Source organism: Rhodamnia argentea, chromosome 1, assembly GCF_020921035.1.
Source record: "Rhodamnia argentea isolate NSW1041297 chromosome 1, ASM2092103v1, whole genome shotgun sequence".
NCBI lineage: Eukaryota > Viridiplantae > Streptophyta > Magnoliopsida > Myrtales > Myrtaceae > Rhodamnia > Rhodamnia argentea.
The window spans coordinates 5,088,890-5,104,066 of record NC_063150.1 but is presented as its reverse complement, the minus strand read 5'-3'; the positions used below and the strand labels follow the sequence as shown (position 1 = coordinate 5,104,066).

The window sequence follows — 15,177 nt, the reverse complement described above, 5'->3', positions numbered from 1 at the left end:
CCCCCTCCCCCCGCCGCCGCCATCGCCTACCTCCGCCCGCCGCCGCCACCGTGGCTCGCCACCTTTGCCCGCTACCCATCGTTACCACTGTGGCCCACCGCCCGATTCCGACAAAGTTTGACCATCGAAACACAGGGCACATTATTGGAGGAGATAGAGAAGTGATGGAGCGTACCTTGCGGCGGAGGCTGTCTTGGATCTTGGTGGTGGAGGGTCGAATGGCTGCACAGTGACACGAAGTCATGCATTGCTTCCTCCCCGAAAAAAAAAAAAGAAAAAAGAAAAAAAACCGCTTTGATTTCATTGTCCATTGCGGCTTGTGAGCTCTCGAGCTTCGATGAAAGCCAGAAAAGAGAGAGAACCGGAAGCAAACACGAGGGCATCATCCTGCGACCACGAAAGCAGGAGTAGACGATGTGTAGATGAAGTAGTACCTTCTATTACGAATGGAACCCGACCAAATTATGGATGCGAAGAGAGCTAAATCTTCACAAACCAACGAGTTCACGAATAAAAGACTCCAAGCTTTTTCGAGCCGGGAAGCAAAATTCTAAAAGTTGGACTTGGAATTTTGCATAGCCCGTCGTAGAGCTGCGTCTCGAAAGCAATGCGGATTCGTTCCGAGACGGCTTCCCCGCCTCCAATCTCACTCGGAATTGGATGTGTGCATTTGCTCGCCGAGGTCACTTCTCCTCTTGATTGTGTCCCCCTCTTGGGAAACTTGTTTTGCGGAAAATCTCGTTGCCCGGATGAATTAAGCTCAAGTACATTACTGGAGGGCGGAGGACGATGGCGGCGGCAACGACAGGTGGGCGGCGGCGGCGGGAAGCAGCAGAGGTGGGTGGTGGTGGGTGGGCGACAATCGTTGGAAGGGCAATGGTGGTGGGTGGCTCGTGACCCGATCCAAGTACAACGATGGCTTAATCTTTTGATGAGTCGAAAATGAGTTCTATGTGGGTTTTATGTGTAACCCATTTTTAACCCATTAGATTTAGATTCAATTTTAGTGACCCATTTTTAATAGCCTTCTAAAAGTTAAAAACGTCTATAGAACCCATTTAGTCAAAATATGGGTAAAAATGGGTCCATGGACCCATATTGACACCTCTATTTTTAATTGAAAAAAATTATATTTTTAGAGTACTTGATAAATATTCTCTTTTTCGTTGTTAATTTATGAAGAACCATCTTTGTATTTGACTAATAGCAATATGACACCGGCTCGATCAAATAAATGATCCCCCGCCCCCCCGCCCCTTTTTCCCTTTCGTTGCTAATTTATGGAACGATCATTTTTCTATTTTAGATTTATGTCATAATGTTTTGTCCGCCTTCCTAACCGGTAAGTTACTAAAAAGGAGCATCGTCTAATGCATCGAAAGTCGTGTAAACGTAGTTTCGTACCGATTCGGAAACAGATTTTTCCTTCGCCTTTTTGTAATTTTGTAAGTCCTTTTTGGATTGGGTTAAATGTCGCCTCGCTTTTGGTCTCGGTCCCGGTCCACACGATGGTCTAAAGCGTTTTCCTTATTCTATCATTCAATGTAATCCTCCCATCCACATATCAGCTAGCAGATTTTGGTCAGCGAATACGAGAAGCAGCGGAACCGATCTAGCTCATCAGCGGGTTGTTCAGTTTATGATCGTGGATATGGCACTGTACGATTCGAATGAGGCCAACCAACGCGAAAAACCCGAAGCCGAAGGGCAGAAACCCAAATCATCAAAGATAAGACTACCTGAGCGCATAATTTTCCAACGCGTATCGATCTTTGACTTGGACCCAAGAACGGTAGACAATGGTATTAATATATGCAGAGAAGTATGCAGACGTCAAGAAACAAATGCATACATCCCCTGTTATCTCCCTTTAAATACTGTACATCTGTGATATCTCCCGAGTCTCCCTTACCTCGGGTTATTTGTTGCAAAGAATAAAGAACAAATTGTTACGGTGCAATACGAGTGTCTTGCGACCTCCAAAGGGCCGTTTACGGCACAACTATCCCTTTTCTTCTTTCTTTTCCCCTTTTTTTCCAGGTAAACCTGTACAACGATCCATCCAAATCGTGTGTCTTTCAACAATCGGCTTTGCTAAAACTTCTGGGGAAGGGGATAACCTCCCTGACATCTGTGAGACCGGTGGCAAACAGGACCATTAGGTCGAAACCAAAACTGAACCCCGAATGTATGACGGTTCCATGCCTCCGAAGATCCAAGTACCACCCATGCTGCTCCTGTGGCACTCCCCTTTCTTTCATCCTGCAATTTATGATAACGCCAGCAGTATCTCATGTTTCTTATATGGGTAAAGCAGCACAATTTTGCGGAGTTAGTAAAACCAATAAGCTATGATAATCTCATGCACTAGCCAGCTAAATCTTTTCCCAGAACTATCCATCTAATTTGATATTTGACATACTGGATTCAAAGAACTTCGGATAAATTGCCATAATCTACTGGTCAAAAAAGACAGCAGATCGGGTAACCCACCTTTTGGTCAGTGAATCAATTCGTTCCTCACTTTGGCTACCTGTCAGAAGTTTTCCGACCTACAAACAAGATGCACAAAACAGATTTAGGACCAGGGGTATTAATTCTTGAACCAGAGCACTGGAATCTCTTTTCTTACATGAATTCGAATTAACAAAATTAAACATGAAAGGAAAAGCAACACCTTACCTTTGGAAGAACCATATCAAAAGCAGCCACTGTCTCTCCATCATCATTTAGGCGTACATAAAAGGGCTTCGCTTCTTTTGGATAATTGTAGATGATCACAGGGCTCTTATAAAGCTCATCCGCCAAATAGCTGTTAGAAGATAAATAGGAGCTACATTTCACGGGAAAAGAAAGATCCTTTCCAAGGTAATTGACAGGTCTATATTCTTGCCACTATCTACAGTACCTGAGATGTTCTGCTGTTAGAGCAACACCACCTTCAATTTTCATTTCCTTATTATCCATGGCCTGGAAGCAAAATCAGAACATTCTTGACATGTAATGGCAATCTGACAAATAAAATGATGAGGCGTAGACTAACCTTTGTCAAAGCCTCCACTGCTTCCCTGTAGGTGATCTTCACAGATGGTTTTGACAGTACCGATTGAAGGAGATCTATGCTTGCTTTGTCGATTCGTTTAGCAACAAATTTCATGTCTTCAGCACAATTATCCAGGATCCACTTGCAGGAGAATTTCAAAAAATCATCGGCGCAGTCCATGACATCCTAAATAATCACAAGGCAGGATGAGATCAAACGGAGAATGAAGAATGGAGGCAGCCCTCTCACTTACCTTCACCTAATTATCCTTGGACATAGATTAAAGATCCTCAGAGGAGATTACAGAAAACACAGTTAACGTAGTCAATAGGCGATCCCGGATCTAATTGTCCAAGCCAATAAACACAGATGTGCATACTGCAATATACTAATAAGAACTTCCAAGAAAGACAGCGACTGTGAATATATTTAGAAATCAAGATATCGGAAAAAGCTGGCTGCAGCCTTAGTTTATTTATGCATCAAATTTTCTATTGAGAACAAATACAATGAGTTGCCCTTACAGTGAATCATTCAATATGCTCATGCATGTATGAAACAGCTGTGGTTTAATGTGAAGTGACAGGAGGGAATATATTGATAGCAGGAAATTAGAAGTTATTACCTCTAACTTGGAGAATGCAATTTCAACCTCAACCATCCACATCTCTGCAACCAGTTTAGGTGATTCTGTTGTATCTGCTCGAAATCTGGGTCCAAAAGAGTAAACCTGTCCCAAGGCACAGGCATAACTTTCCAGATGTAACCGACCAGAAACCGTTAGGTAAGTCTCATTTGGAAAGAAATCTTCAAAGAATTTCCTTTCTTTGGCCTTCATAGGAGCTCCTGACTTCAATTTTTCAGTGGCTTCTAGTTGTGATGCTAGCTCATCTGTTTTCTTTAAATCCTGAAGGGCAGCAACAAGTGCTTCCTTATTGCTTTCAGTTCTCTTGAGTTCATCAACTAGCTTACTTTTCTCCCTTGCAGCAGCCTTTATGGCATCAAGACTCACATCAGCACTCTCCTTCTTGACAGTTTGATCCCTCTTCGGTACTGTTTTCCTGGGAAGGACATTTACATGGAACTTTTGGCTAGATCCTTCACTATCTGTACTTGTGATGATTGGTACTTGCACATTGAGGAAACCATTATCGTGAAAGAATGTGTGAGTAGCAAAAGTGAGGGCACTTCGTATCCGCATAACAGGATGCCACCTGCATGAGCGAGAAACATTTCCATTAAGTTGTTAGCAAAGTTTGGTCGAATAATCTTTTTCTGTTCGTAAAATAGCCTGAAAGTTTGGTAAGTATCTGAAATTAAACGTGAGGATCCTCTTATTTCCCCTACAGAATAGGTAAAATCTCCTCAAAAGAAGCACCAGATTCTTCAACTGCTGCTTTAAACTACTAATACCGAATCAACAAAGGAAATTTACCGTGGTTGTACGAGGTCGAAACTGCAAGCTGTTTCTCAAAGCTTCCAAAGGCAGTCGCTTCTTTGATAATATGTAACTGTCATGATCTACAGTCCCAATGTGAAGAATTTTTTCTGCTTTAAGCCCAATGGTGTGCTTGCCTTGTGTTTCAGGCCGCTTCAATGTGCCTTCGACCAACACACATGTCCCAATAGGGGGAGGAAGCCGGACTGGGTGGTGCTGTTGAGGAGTCTACCTCTACCTTAAACATCGTATAAGAAGGAAGGTCACCATAAGGCATATATAATTAGGATACAGTAATTGACTTGTATCTTATATAGCCAAAAGAGTAGGAGTTTTAGCCAAAAGCTTCCATTTCTACCATTGATCCAATAACCACTACGAACATGACAAATCAACAAGAAACCATTTCAACACTATTCACCAGTACAACCTTATCGAATAGTCACGACTCACTCAAAAGGTCTTACACATTCAAGCCTATCCTATCATGTCAAATCAATCTTTCTCTTTCAGTGTCAAAGGAGGAGGACACCTAAATAAGAATACCTCCTAATTCCTAGTCATCCAGCCTAGAGGCCTCCTGCTGCCTAAACAAGTATGTCTCTGAACCCAAGTATTCATAAGAATTCACTCAGTCATTCATAGCATGGCATCAAGAGTTGGGCAATTTAAACCTTCATTTACTTTCTCATTAAACCTGTAATGAATTGACAGCAATCTCGCATAAAATGAACTTTAAAAAAAAAAAAACGCTCTTATACCAGCAAGCTCGCGACGCAAGAGCCATCGCTAATTTGCAGAAAGGCAATGGAAGGCGGTGGCGACGGTGGTGGCGGCGGCTGTTGCTTAGCGACGCCAGCTTCGATCCTGTGTTGAGTAGGACGGCTGCTTCCACTGAACACCTTCATGATCGACCTAAAGAGAGGTATCGGAGTGTGAAAAACAATTCCACGCAGCTCACGTCCTTATGCTCTGCCACGCCAGCCTCAGTCTTGGCCGCCGGAGCCAGAGCCGGAGCCGGCGCTTCCTTCTTCTCCTCCTTGGAGGACTTCACCCAGCCTCCAACCACTAGCCTCTCCCCAGCCAGCCCCAATCCACCATCGCTTCTCTCTAACACAGTCCGCAACAACACTCGGTTCGAGTACTTCCACGGGGCCACCGAATCGACGGCTGCTGGAGCTGGAACCGGTGTGGGAACCGGTACCGGAGCTGGAGCTGCTTCGTCGGAGGCCATATCGTAGCGTCAAACGAGGAAAGCAAGGAATCGAGTCGAGACGGAAAGACCGAGATCGCAGAGCGTATTGAGCGAGAGCGATTACACGGACGGTCGGAGGAGGCATTGGGGTGATATAGAAGCCGCGGGGGATGCTTTGCTTGGGGGAGCGAGGGAGACATGGGAGAGGTTGGAGGAGAAGGAAAGGGATTGTTTCCGAGCTTCGACATCAGATGACGGTGATCCGCAGAGAGACGAAAGATGGCGCGAGAGAGGAGAGGAAGGAGGAGGGAGGTGGTTAAGGTACTTATTCGTGTTCTTCGAGGTTGGGGATACGCTGCGTTTTCGAGCGCGACTTGCCGAGGAGGAAAGTGTAAGGGGGAGGGAGAGAGAAGACGCCCGTTTTGCGGCTAAACGTGGGCCCAATTTATTGGGCCGAATCGATATTGGAGTCTTAATCATAGGCCCATTTTGTTAGGGCGGCTTTTTTTCTCTGCCTTTTTTTTTGTTAATCAAAACTTTAGCTTAATATAGATCCTTAAACTTTTAATTTTTATAATGAGATCAGTTAATTTTATCCTATTATTCATTGTACTCCTTGAAATTTAAATTTTTTCAATGTGATCCCTAGATTTTTAATACATATTTAATGCGCTTGATGAACTATATGAAAATGTTCAATATAGTCAATTAATTTAAAATCAAGGACAACATGTATACTTTCACACAGTTCAAAGATTACATCAAACATGTATCAAAATTTCAAAGGCCATATTGAGTAAATTAAAAGTTCGAGGATCACGTTGCGTATTGAGATAAAAGTTCAAAGATCATATTGGACAAATTTAAAAGTTTATGGAACACATTGTCTATCGGGTCAAAATTTAAGGATTAGTTATGTAATATCATGTGATTGATGTTCTATGGGCAGGGTTAACCAGCCTTGCACTAAGTAGTCCACGGCAGACCTTAACTAATTATTGTGTTCAATCCAAACTCATGCCCTTCAAGAAACACGTAATGCTCGAGTTCAAAGGAGATGTGGTACAATACAATCAATCGTGAATGAAGCATCCCATAGTACGGATAATAGGGTAGAACAGAGAGAGTTGGCGCAATAAATCGACTCGTCAAATGTTGCAGGGTCCTATGACCAAGGCTAATCAGCCCTGGACCGTGATAGCCATTGTCTCCAATTAGAGGACAATTGGATTTGTGCCAAGTGCCCAACAAGCATTTCAATAATAAAAAAAAAAAAAATTGTCTTTCATCTTTCTCTCACCTAACCTAATCAAACCGGCCACCAACCAACCACCGTTTGTTGCACATTATCCACACGTCATCTTCTTGAGCCAGCCAATGTCGCCGCCCGTTGAGTGCGGCGGTCACCCCTCTCCATCCCCCTTGCTCGTCGTCTTAGGCAACCTCCCTTCCCGCCGCCGGCTCCCCCCCTAAAAAAACCCACCTCTCTCCCCAAATTTTTCTACGCCAATGAGAACAAGAGGCGATCTCGGAGGCCTGGCTTAAGCTTGAGCCTCGCGTTAGGTTCAATTCAAGATCGATGGCTTGAATCATCCCCAACCTGAGATCGAGTAGGGTCGGCGGCAACCACAACTAGGCCAGCGACGTTGAAGGTCGCCATTAGCCCCGTGCTTGGTTGTTGCAGCAGCGGACTCTATAGTCCTTTGGCCAAATGCAAATGGTCTTTAGTTTTTTTTTTTTTTTAAAATTTTGGAAAAATGCAATTGCATTTCTAAAGGCCTCTAGTCTAAGGCAGGTCTGGAGGAACTTTGAAAAAGTTGAATTATTAGAATGCAACTATAATTTTTTTACTCCCAATTTTTCCCTCGCTCAACTACATTTTTAGATTTCGAATTTTGTAGTGAAATAATAAATATTACTAATCAAATGTTAGAAACGAGTTTCCACGATACAATTATGGATGAATTATGACTCATTATGTTAAATAACTACATGTAAGGTATGAGCATTCTTGGGATGAATTGAAAGTAAATTACAATAAATGTAAGGGACCTACCCACACTTAATATAGAATGATATGAAGGGATTCGTGGGTTTTAATAAGTAATTTGCTTTTCATTACAAAACTATTAGAACAATTGGAGGTCCAATTTTCACTAAAAGCTTGGGTTTCATTTATAAATGAGCTACCCTTAAGGGTGGATTGATCTATGATCATGCTTTTCTGGCTAACTAGACATGCATGAAGTGGCGGAGTTCAGTGAGTAGCAAAAATAACCCTAGAATATTAGAAAAGTGACACAATCTGCTTTTTGACGTTCATTTCGGGCACGTTTAAATGCTTATGGTTTTTTTGAAAATGTTCTCGAAAATCTTAATTTTTTTGCCAGCGAAGGCCTCTGTGAGTAGCCGCCAGCCTCGCTTGAGCTCACTCGGGTCACGTGACCCAGGTGGAGTCGTCTGGGATTTAAGAGTTATTTTAAATAGCAAAAATCATTTACAAAATTATAAACGGCATTCAAGCCCATGTTACTTTGCAATGCATTTTTAATTTCGAAAAATCCATTTAGCCTAAAAGACTTTGCATTTTCCCACAGACATTTTTCAAAAGGCGAACCAAACTCACCGGGTGGGTTTGATTCAGCTTTGCAAAGGGCTTTAGGTCTCCAAAGCTCGTTCGAGAAAATTTTGAATGTTTGGCCGGTTGCATTTTTTACCTCAAATAATTATTAAAAGTCTACTTTTTCCCCTTTTGGAAAAACAAAACCCATTTGACCTTTAAAAAAAAAAAAACCAAAACAAAACCCTATTGCTAAAACTGATCAATACTAATTGTCGTTCGATTCATACGTTCCATCACTCGACTGCACATCCCTTCCTCCCTCTCCAGTGGATCTGCTTTCGAATGCTTACATCTGTGCATTTCGCTGTCTGTAGTATGCGACGTGTGCGGCTATCTAGATATTATGATCGTCGATTTTGCGTTGTTTGAACTGATTATGATGCTTACCCTTCGATTGGTGAGTGAATCAGAAATCGAGATTCAGACAAATTTTTCTCTGTAATTTTTGCCAAATTGGAGTGGCGTGTGCTTTGTTTAATATTTACTCGTCTTCCGTGGTGCTTTTATGTGCATTGTCGTCTCTTGATTCACTTATTACAATTTATGCTTAGCGAACTAATATAACTTTAGTCTATTTTTAAAACCTCGTCCTTCTGCTATGTAGTGAACAGATGGAGCAATATATCTTTACAATAATCTCTGTATTCATTGGAGTTTGATGTTGAATTGGGTTGATAAAATTTTTCTTGAAAAGCCAAAATTAAAGCTGCGTGATCTCTAAATTGATCAATCACTGACCTGCTGGATGTCCTTTAATGTTAATTTCTAATACAAGTACAAGGAGTAATACATATAACTACACTCATAGCTTGTTATTGGGTCTGCAAAAGAATATGAAAACCAGGGCAACAATTTCTTTTGTTTGTGCAATTGATTTGTCCCAACTGAATGTGAGGAGCTAGAGTTTAACTGAGTGGAGTTTTTGCCAATGGTTCGGAATTGGTTTATGAAAGCAATTACAAAAGCTTCTAGATATTGATTTATTCTCGTTTTTCTCACAGTACAGCTTTATTACAAATGTTTCTTCAAGTGGGAAGTTTCCCGTCGAAACACCTTTTGAGAATGTATTTGAAGTCCACTCTGAACAAATCAGAGTTGGTAATTGACATTTAATCTTGATTGTCCATTTCCTCACCGGCAATTGATGATTATCTTTGTGATTTTTTTTTTTGTTTTTCTCTTTAAAAATACAAGTTCGCGAGTGGGAAGCTGGAGGCTTGCCATTGAAGCAAGCAGATGCAACAGTAACCGCATTTGCAAAATCAATCTACAATAGCTTGAATGTAATTGTCAACTGTCACGAACGGAAGATGGACCTAGCAAGGGTAAGATGGATATTCTGTACAAGTCTGGAAAATAAATTTAAGCGCGAGCGAAATGAATCACGCACTTAGCTTGTGGTTCGTATTTTCTAACTTTGTTGGGCCGGTTCCTAAGTTTTTAAAATCGGAATCGGCCCGTGAAGGGCCGATTCCGGTTCCGAACAGCCGGTCCTGGTCAACGGGCCGGTTCCGGTTATTCCACGGGCCGATTCCGGGCCTAAACAAGCCCGTGGCCATGTCTAGGAATACTCACCAATTTAGTGCACGGATGGTTTACAAAATAAGCTAAAATATCTTTGCAAAATTACATCATTTTCACTGGAATTGAAGAAAGAAAAAATGTGACTTACAAGGGACAAGACCTTTTTCATCATTGAAACATTGAATTCAACTTTTCACTTTAGGACAAAATTTTTTATTTTTATCAAAAGAACAAACACATCTGGTATGCTAAACCCCTTAAGATTGAATGAAAAAATTGATTTACTAAATCATGAAGTAGACAAAGATTGTAAATCAATTTTGTATACTAGTCTTATTATTGTAACCATTCTGATTCTCGGATTTTATTTTTTAGAACAAAAGAAGTTCTGATTTTAATTTTATTTTTGTAAATAATTTTAGGGCAAAAATAAGAACAAAAAAAAATTGATTCTTGAAGAACCGCTTTCGAGAAACACAAAATATTATCTTCCCTTGGATAAAACATAAAAGTAGCGAGAATCCCTTTCCTTCTTCGTAGACAAGGCCACGGGCCGGTTTGGCTCCGAAATCGGCCCGTGGAATAACCAGAACCGGCCTGTTGACCAGGAGCGTCAATTCCGAAATGCAAAAAAAAAAAAAAAAAAAACAAAAGCAGCTCTTTTTGCCCCAACGGCCTAAACTTGGGCTGAACCGGAACCGGCCCTTAAACCCGCCTCAAACCGGGACCGCCCCTTCAAGGGCCAGTTCCGGTTCAAGTATGGCCACGAATTGGAATCACCGGTTCATCAACCGGAACCGCCGGTTCACGGCCCGTGGCCATGTCTAACTCTTTGTCATTTACGTCGACCTAAAACATTGGTACTCCCGCGGCTCTTGGCTCTTAGTTCGCTCCGTCGTTCGCGACTCCCGTGACCTGCCGGCTCCACCGCTACCGTCCGTTGTCCACCTTCCTCGTCCGGGTGAGTTTCGTACAACCCTGTTTTGTCCCTCGTCTCCTCACCCGAGCTCGAGTAGGACGACCCTCGCCAAATCTGAGCGAGGGCCGCCCTATCGGGGGTCGGGCGAGTATCGCCCTCGTGCTGTTGTTCGTGTGTTGTTTTACCCTCGTGTTCATTGAAGTTGACTTGGAATTGTATTGGTAGACTTTTTCTTCGATTGCGTAATCTGCAATTTAATTAATCGGTGACCTGGTGAATGTCAACTTCTAGTATGAGTAGATGGTGTAGTACATATAAGTATGCTCATCAACTGTTATTTGGTCTCCAAGAGAATATGGAAACCAGGGCATCAATTTCTTTTGTTTGTGCGGTGGATCTACCCCAATTGAATGTGAGGAGCTAGAGTTTTTTGTTTTTGGTCGAATAGGAGCTGGAGTTAACCGAGTGGTTATTTATGTGTTTAGAAATGCATGCGTTCATTCATGTCGGTTCATAGTTAACCGAGTTAACCGAGTGGAGTTTTTGTCAATGGTTCGGAATTGGTTTATGAAAACAATTACAAAAACTTTTAGGTATTGATTTATTCTTGTTTCTCTCATAGTATGACTTTATTACAAAAGTTTCTTCAAGTGGGAAGCTTTAGCAAGAATGTATTCGAAGTCCACTCTGAACAAATCAGAGTTGGTAATTTACATATCATCTCAATTATCCATTTCCTCATTGACAATTGATGATTATCTTTGTGAATTTTTTTTAAAATTTTTCTCTTTAACAATACAGGCTCACGAGCGGGAAGTCGGAGGCTTGCCATTGAAGTAAGCTGATGCAATAGTGTCTGCGTTTGCAAAATCAATCGGCAATAGCTTGAATGTCATTGCAACCGTCACGAACGGATTGTGGACTTGGTAAGGGTAAGATGGATATGTTGTACAAGTGTGAAAAATAAATTTAAGTACGAGCGAAATGAATCATGCACTTAACTTGTGGTTGGTACTTACTAACTTGGTTGGGCTGGTTCCTAAGTTTTTAAAATCGGAATCGGCCCCGTGAGGGGCCGGACCGGTTTCGGTTCGAAATCGCTGGTCCCGATCAATGGGCCGGTTCCGATTATTCCAAGAGTCGATTTCGGGCCCAAATTAGCCCGTGGCCATGTCTCAGAATACCAATCGATTTAGTGCACATATGGTTTACAAAATAAGCTAAAATCTTTTTGTAAAATTACAGCCTTTTCACTGGGATTGAAGAAGGAAAAAATGTTATTTACAAGGGACAAGACCTTTTTCATCATTAAAACATTGAATTCAACTTTTCAATTTAGGACAAATTTTTTTTTTTTTATCAAAAGGACAAACACATCTGATTTGCTAAACTCCTTAAGATTGAATGGAAAAATTGATTTACTAAATCATGAAGCAGACTATGTTTGTAAATGAATTTTGTATGCTAGTCTTATTATTGTAACCATTTTGATTCTCGGATTTTATTTTTTAGAACAAAAAAAATTCTATTTTTATTTTTATTTTTGAAAATAATTCTTGAGCAAAAATAAGAACAAACTAAAAATTGATTCTTGAAGAACCGCTTTCGAGAAACAAAAAATATTATATTCTCCTAAATAAAACATAAAAGCAATGAGACTCTCTTTCCTTCTTCGTAGACATGGCCACGGGCCGGTTTGGCCCAAAACCGGCCCGTTAATCGGGACCGTCGATTTTGAACAGGACCCAGCCCGGCCCCTCATGGGCCAATTACGCTTTAAAAAATTTGGAACCGGGCCGGAACCAACAATTCCTAACAAGAAAAAAAAAAAAAAAAAACAGCACTTTTCTCCCCAAGGGCCTAATATTGGGCCGAACCGAAACCGGCCGTTGAACCCGCCTGAATTGAGACCGCCCCTTCAAGAGTCGATTCCGATTCAAGCATGGCCACAAACCGGAACCACGGGTTTATGAACTAGAATCGCCGATTCACGGCCCGTGGCCATGTCTACCTCTTCGTCACTTCCGTCGACCTAAAACATCGCCACTTCCGCAGTTCTCGGCTCTAAGTTCACTCCCTCGTCCGCCGCTCCCGTGACCCATCAACTCCACGGCCGCTGTCCGTTGTTCGCCTTCCTTGTCCCGGTGAGTTTCGCACGACCCTATTTTGCCCTCGTCTCTTCGCTTGTGTCCGAGTAGGACGACCCTCACCTGATCCGAGTAAAGGTCGCTCTACTAGGGCTCGGGGAACGTCACCTCGTGCTGGTATTCGTGTATTGTTTTACCCTCGTGTTCATTGAAGTTGACGTGGAATTGTGTTGGTAGACTTTTTCTTGGGTTACGTGATCTGCAGTTCGATCAATCAATGACCCGGTGAATGTTAACTTCTAGTATGAGTAGATGGAGTAATACATATAACTATGCTCACCAACTCTTAGTTGGTCTCCAAGAGAATATGGAAATCGGGGCATCAATTTCTTTTGTTTGTGCAATGCTTCTCTCCCAATTGAATGTGAGGAGTCGGAGTTTTTTTTTTCGAAGAGGAGCTGGAGTTAACCGAGTGGTTGTTTGTGTGTTTAGAAATGCATGTGTTCATTGACATCGGTTCATGGTTAACTGAGTGGAGTTTTTGCCAATGGTTCGGAATTGGATTATAAAAGCAATTACAAAAGCTTCTATGTATTGATTTATTCTCGTTTGTCTCAAAGTATGGTTTTATTACAAAACTTTCTTCAAGTGGGAAGCTTCGGCAACAACTCCTTGAAACATCTCTCGAGAATGTATTCGAAGTCCACTCTGAACGAATCAGAGTTAGTAATTTACATTTCATCTCGATTATCCATTTCCTTATTGATAATTGATGATTTTCTTTGTGGTTTTTTTTTTTTTTTGGTTTTTCTCTTTAACAATTCAGGTTCCCGAGTTGGAAAGTCAAGGCTTGCCATTGAAGCAAGCATATGCAATAGTGTCTGCGTTTGCAAACTCAATTGGCAATAGCTTGAATGTCATTGCCAATTGTCACGAACGGAAGGTGGACTTGACAAGGGTAAGATGGATATTCCGTATAAGTTTGGAAAACAAATTTAAGTGTGAGCGAAATGAATCATGCACTTAGCTTGTGGTTGGTACTTACTAACTTGGTTGGGCTGGTTCCTAAGTTTTTAAAATCGGAATCGGCCCATGAGGGGCCGAGCCGGTTTCGGTTAGGAACCGCCGGTCCCGGTTAACGGGCCGGTTCTGGTTATTCCATCGGCCGGTTCCGGGCCCAAACCGGCCCGTGGCCATATCTAGGAATACCCACCTATTTAGGGCATGGATGGTTTACAAAATAAGTTAAAATATCTTTGCAAAATTATAGTTTTTTTACTGGGATCGAAGAAGGAAAAAATGTGACTTACAAGGTACAAGACCTTTTCCATCACTTAAACATTGAATTCAACTTTTCAACTTAGGACAAAAACTTCTTTTTTTTATCAAAAGGACAAACACATCCGATATGCAAAACTCCTTAAGATTGGATGAAAAAATTGATTTACTAAATCATGAAGCAGACTAAGTTTGTAAATCAATTTTGTATACTAGTTTTATTATTGTAACTATTCTGATTTTTGGATTATATTTTTTAGAACAAAAAACATTCGAATTTTATTTTTATTTTTGCAAATAATTTTGGAGCAAAAATAAGAACAAAACAAAAATTGATTCTTGAAGAGCCGCTTTCGAGAAACACAAAATATTATATTCTCCTCGATAAAACATAAAAGCAACGAGACTCCCTTTCCCTCTTCATAGACATGGCCACGGGCCGGTTTGGCCTCAGAACTAGCCCGTGGAATAATTGGAACCGGCCCGTTGGCCGGGACCGTCGATTCGAATTGGAACCGGCCCGACCCCTCACGGGCCTATTACGGTTTAAAAAAATTTAGAATTGGCCCGGGACTTGACGGTTCCAAACCGGTTTAGAACAGCAAAAAAAAAAAAAAAAAAAGAAGCTCTTTTCTCCCCAAAGGCCTAAAATTGGGCTGTACCGGAACAGGCCCGGAGCCGGGATCGCCTCTTCAAGAGCCCGTTCTGATTCAAGCATAGCCACGAACCGAAACCACCGGTTCATGAACCGAAACTGCAGGTTCACGGCTTGTGGCCATGTCTACCTCTTTGTCACTTCCGTTGACCTAAAACATCGGCACTCCCGTGGCTCTCGGTTCACTCCCTCGTCCGCGGCTCCCGTGACCCGCCAGCTCCATCGCCGCCATCCGCCGGCCACCTTCCTCGTCCCAGTGAGTTTCGTACGACCCTGTTTTATCCATCGTCTCCTCACCCGAGCCCGAGTAGAACGGCCCTCGCTATTAAGGTGGCCCTCGCCCTATCTGAGCGAGGGCCGCCCTATTGGGGCTCAGGGGAGCATCACCCTCGTCTTGGTGTTCGCGTGTTATTCT

The 15,177-nt window shown here is 42.1% G+C and overlaps 1 protein-coding gene across 1 annotated transcript; it reads right to left on the bottom strand.

Moving 5' to 3' along the window:
- Positions 1 to 1,790: 1,790 nt before the first annotated feature.
- On the bottom strand, positions 1,791 to 6,058 carry LOC115729728 (asparagine--tRNA ligase, cytoplasmic 2). The gene is given in 10 exon segments (XM_048271978.1): positions 1,791 to 2,262; positions 2,494 to 2,552; positions 2,683 to 2,812; positions 2,909 to 2,970; positions 3,044 to 3,229; positions 3,669 to 4,249; positions 4,472 to 4,685; positions 4,687 to 4,719; positions 5,243 to 5,422; positions 5,425 to 6,058. Coding segments are annotated over 10 exon segments (1,920 nt in total). The 5' UTR covers positions 5,716 to 6,058; the 3' UTR covers positions 1,791 to 2,078.
- Between the last annotated feature and the right edge of the window lie 9,119 nt (positions 6,059 to 15,177).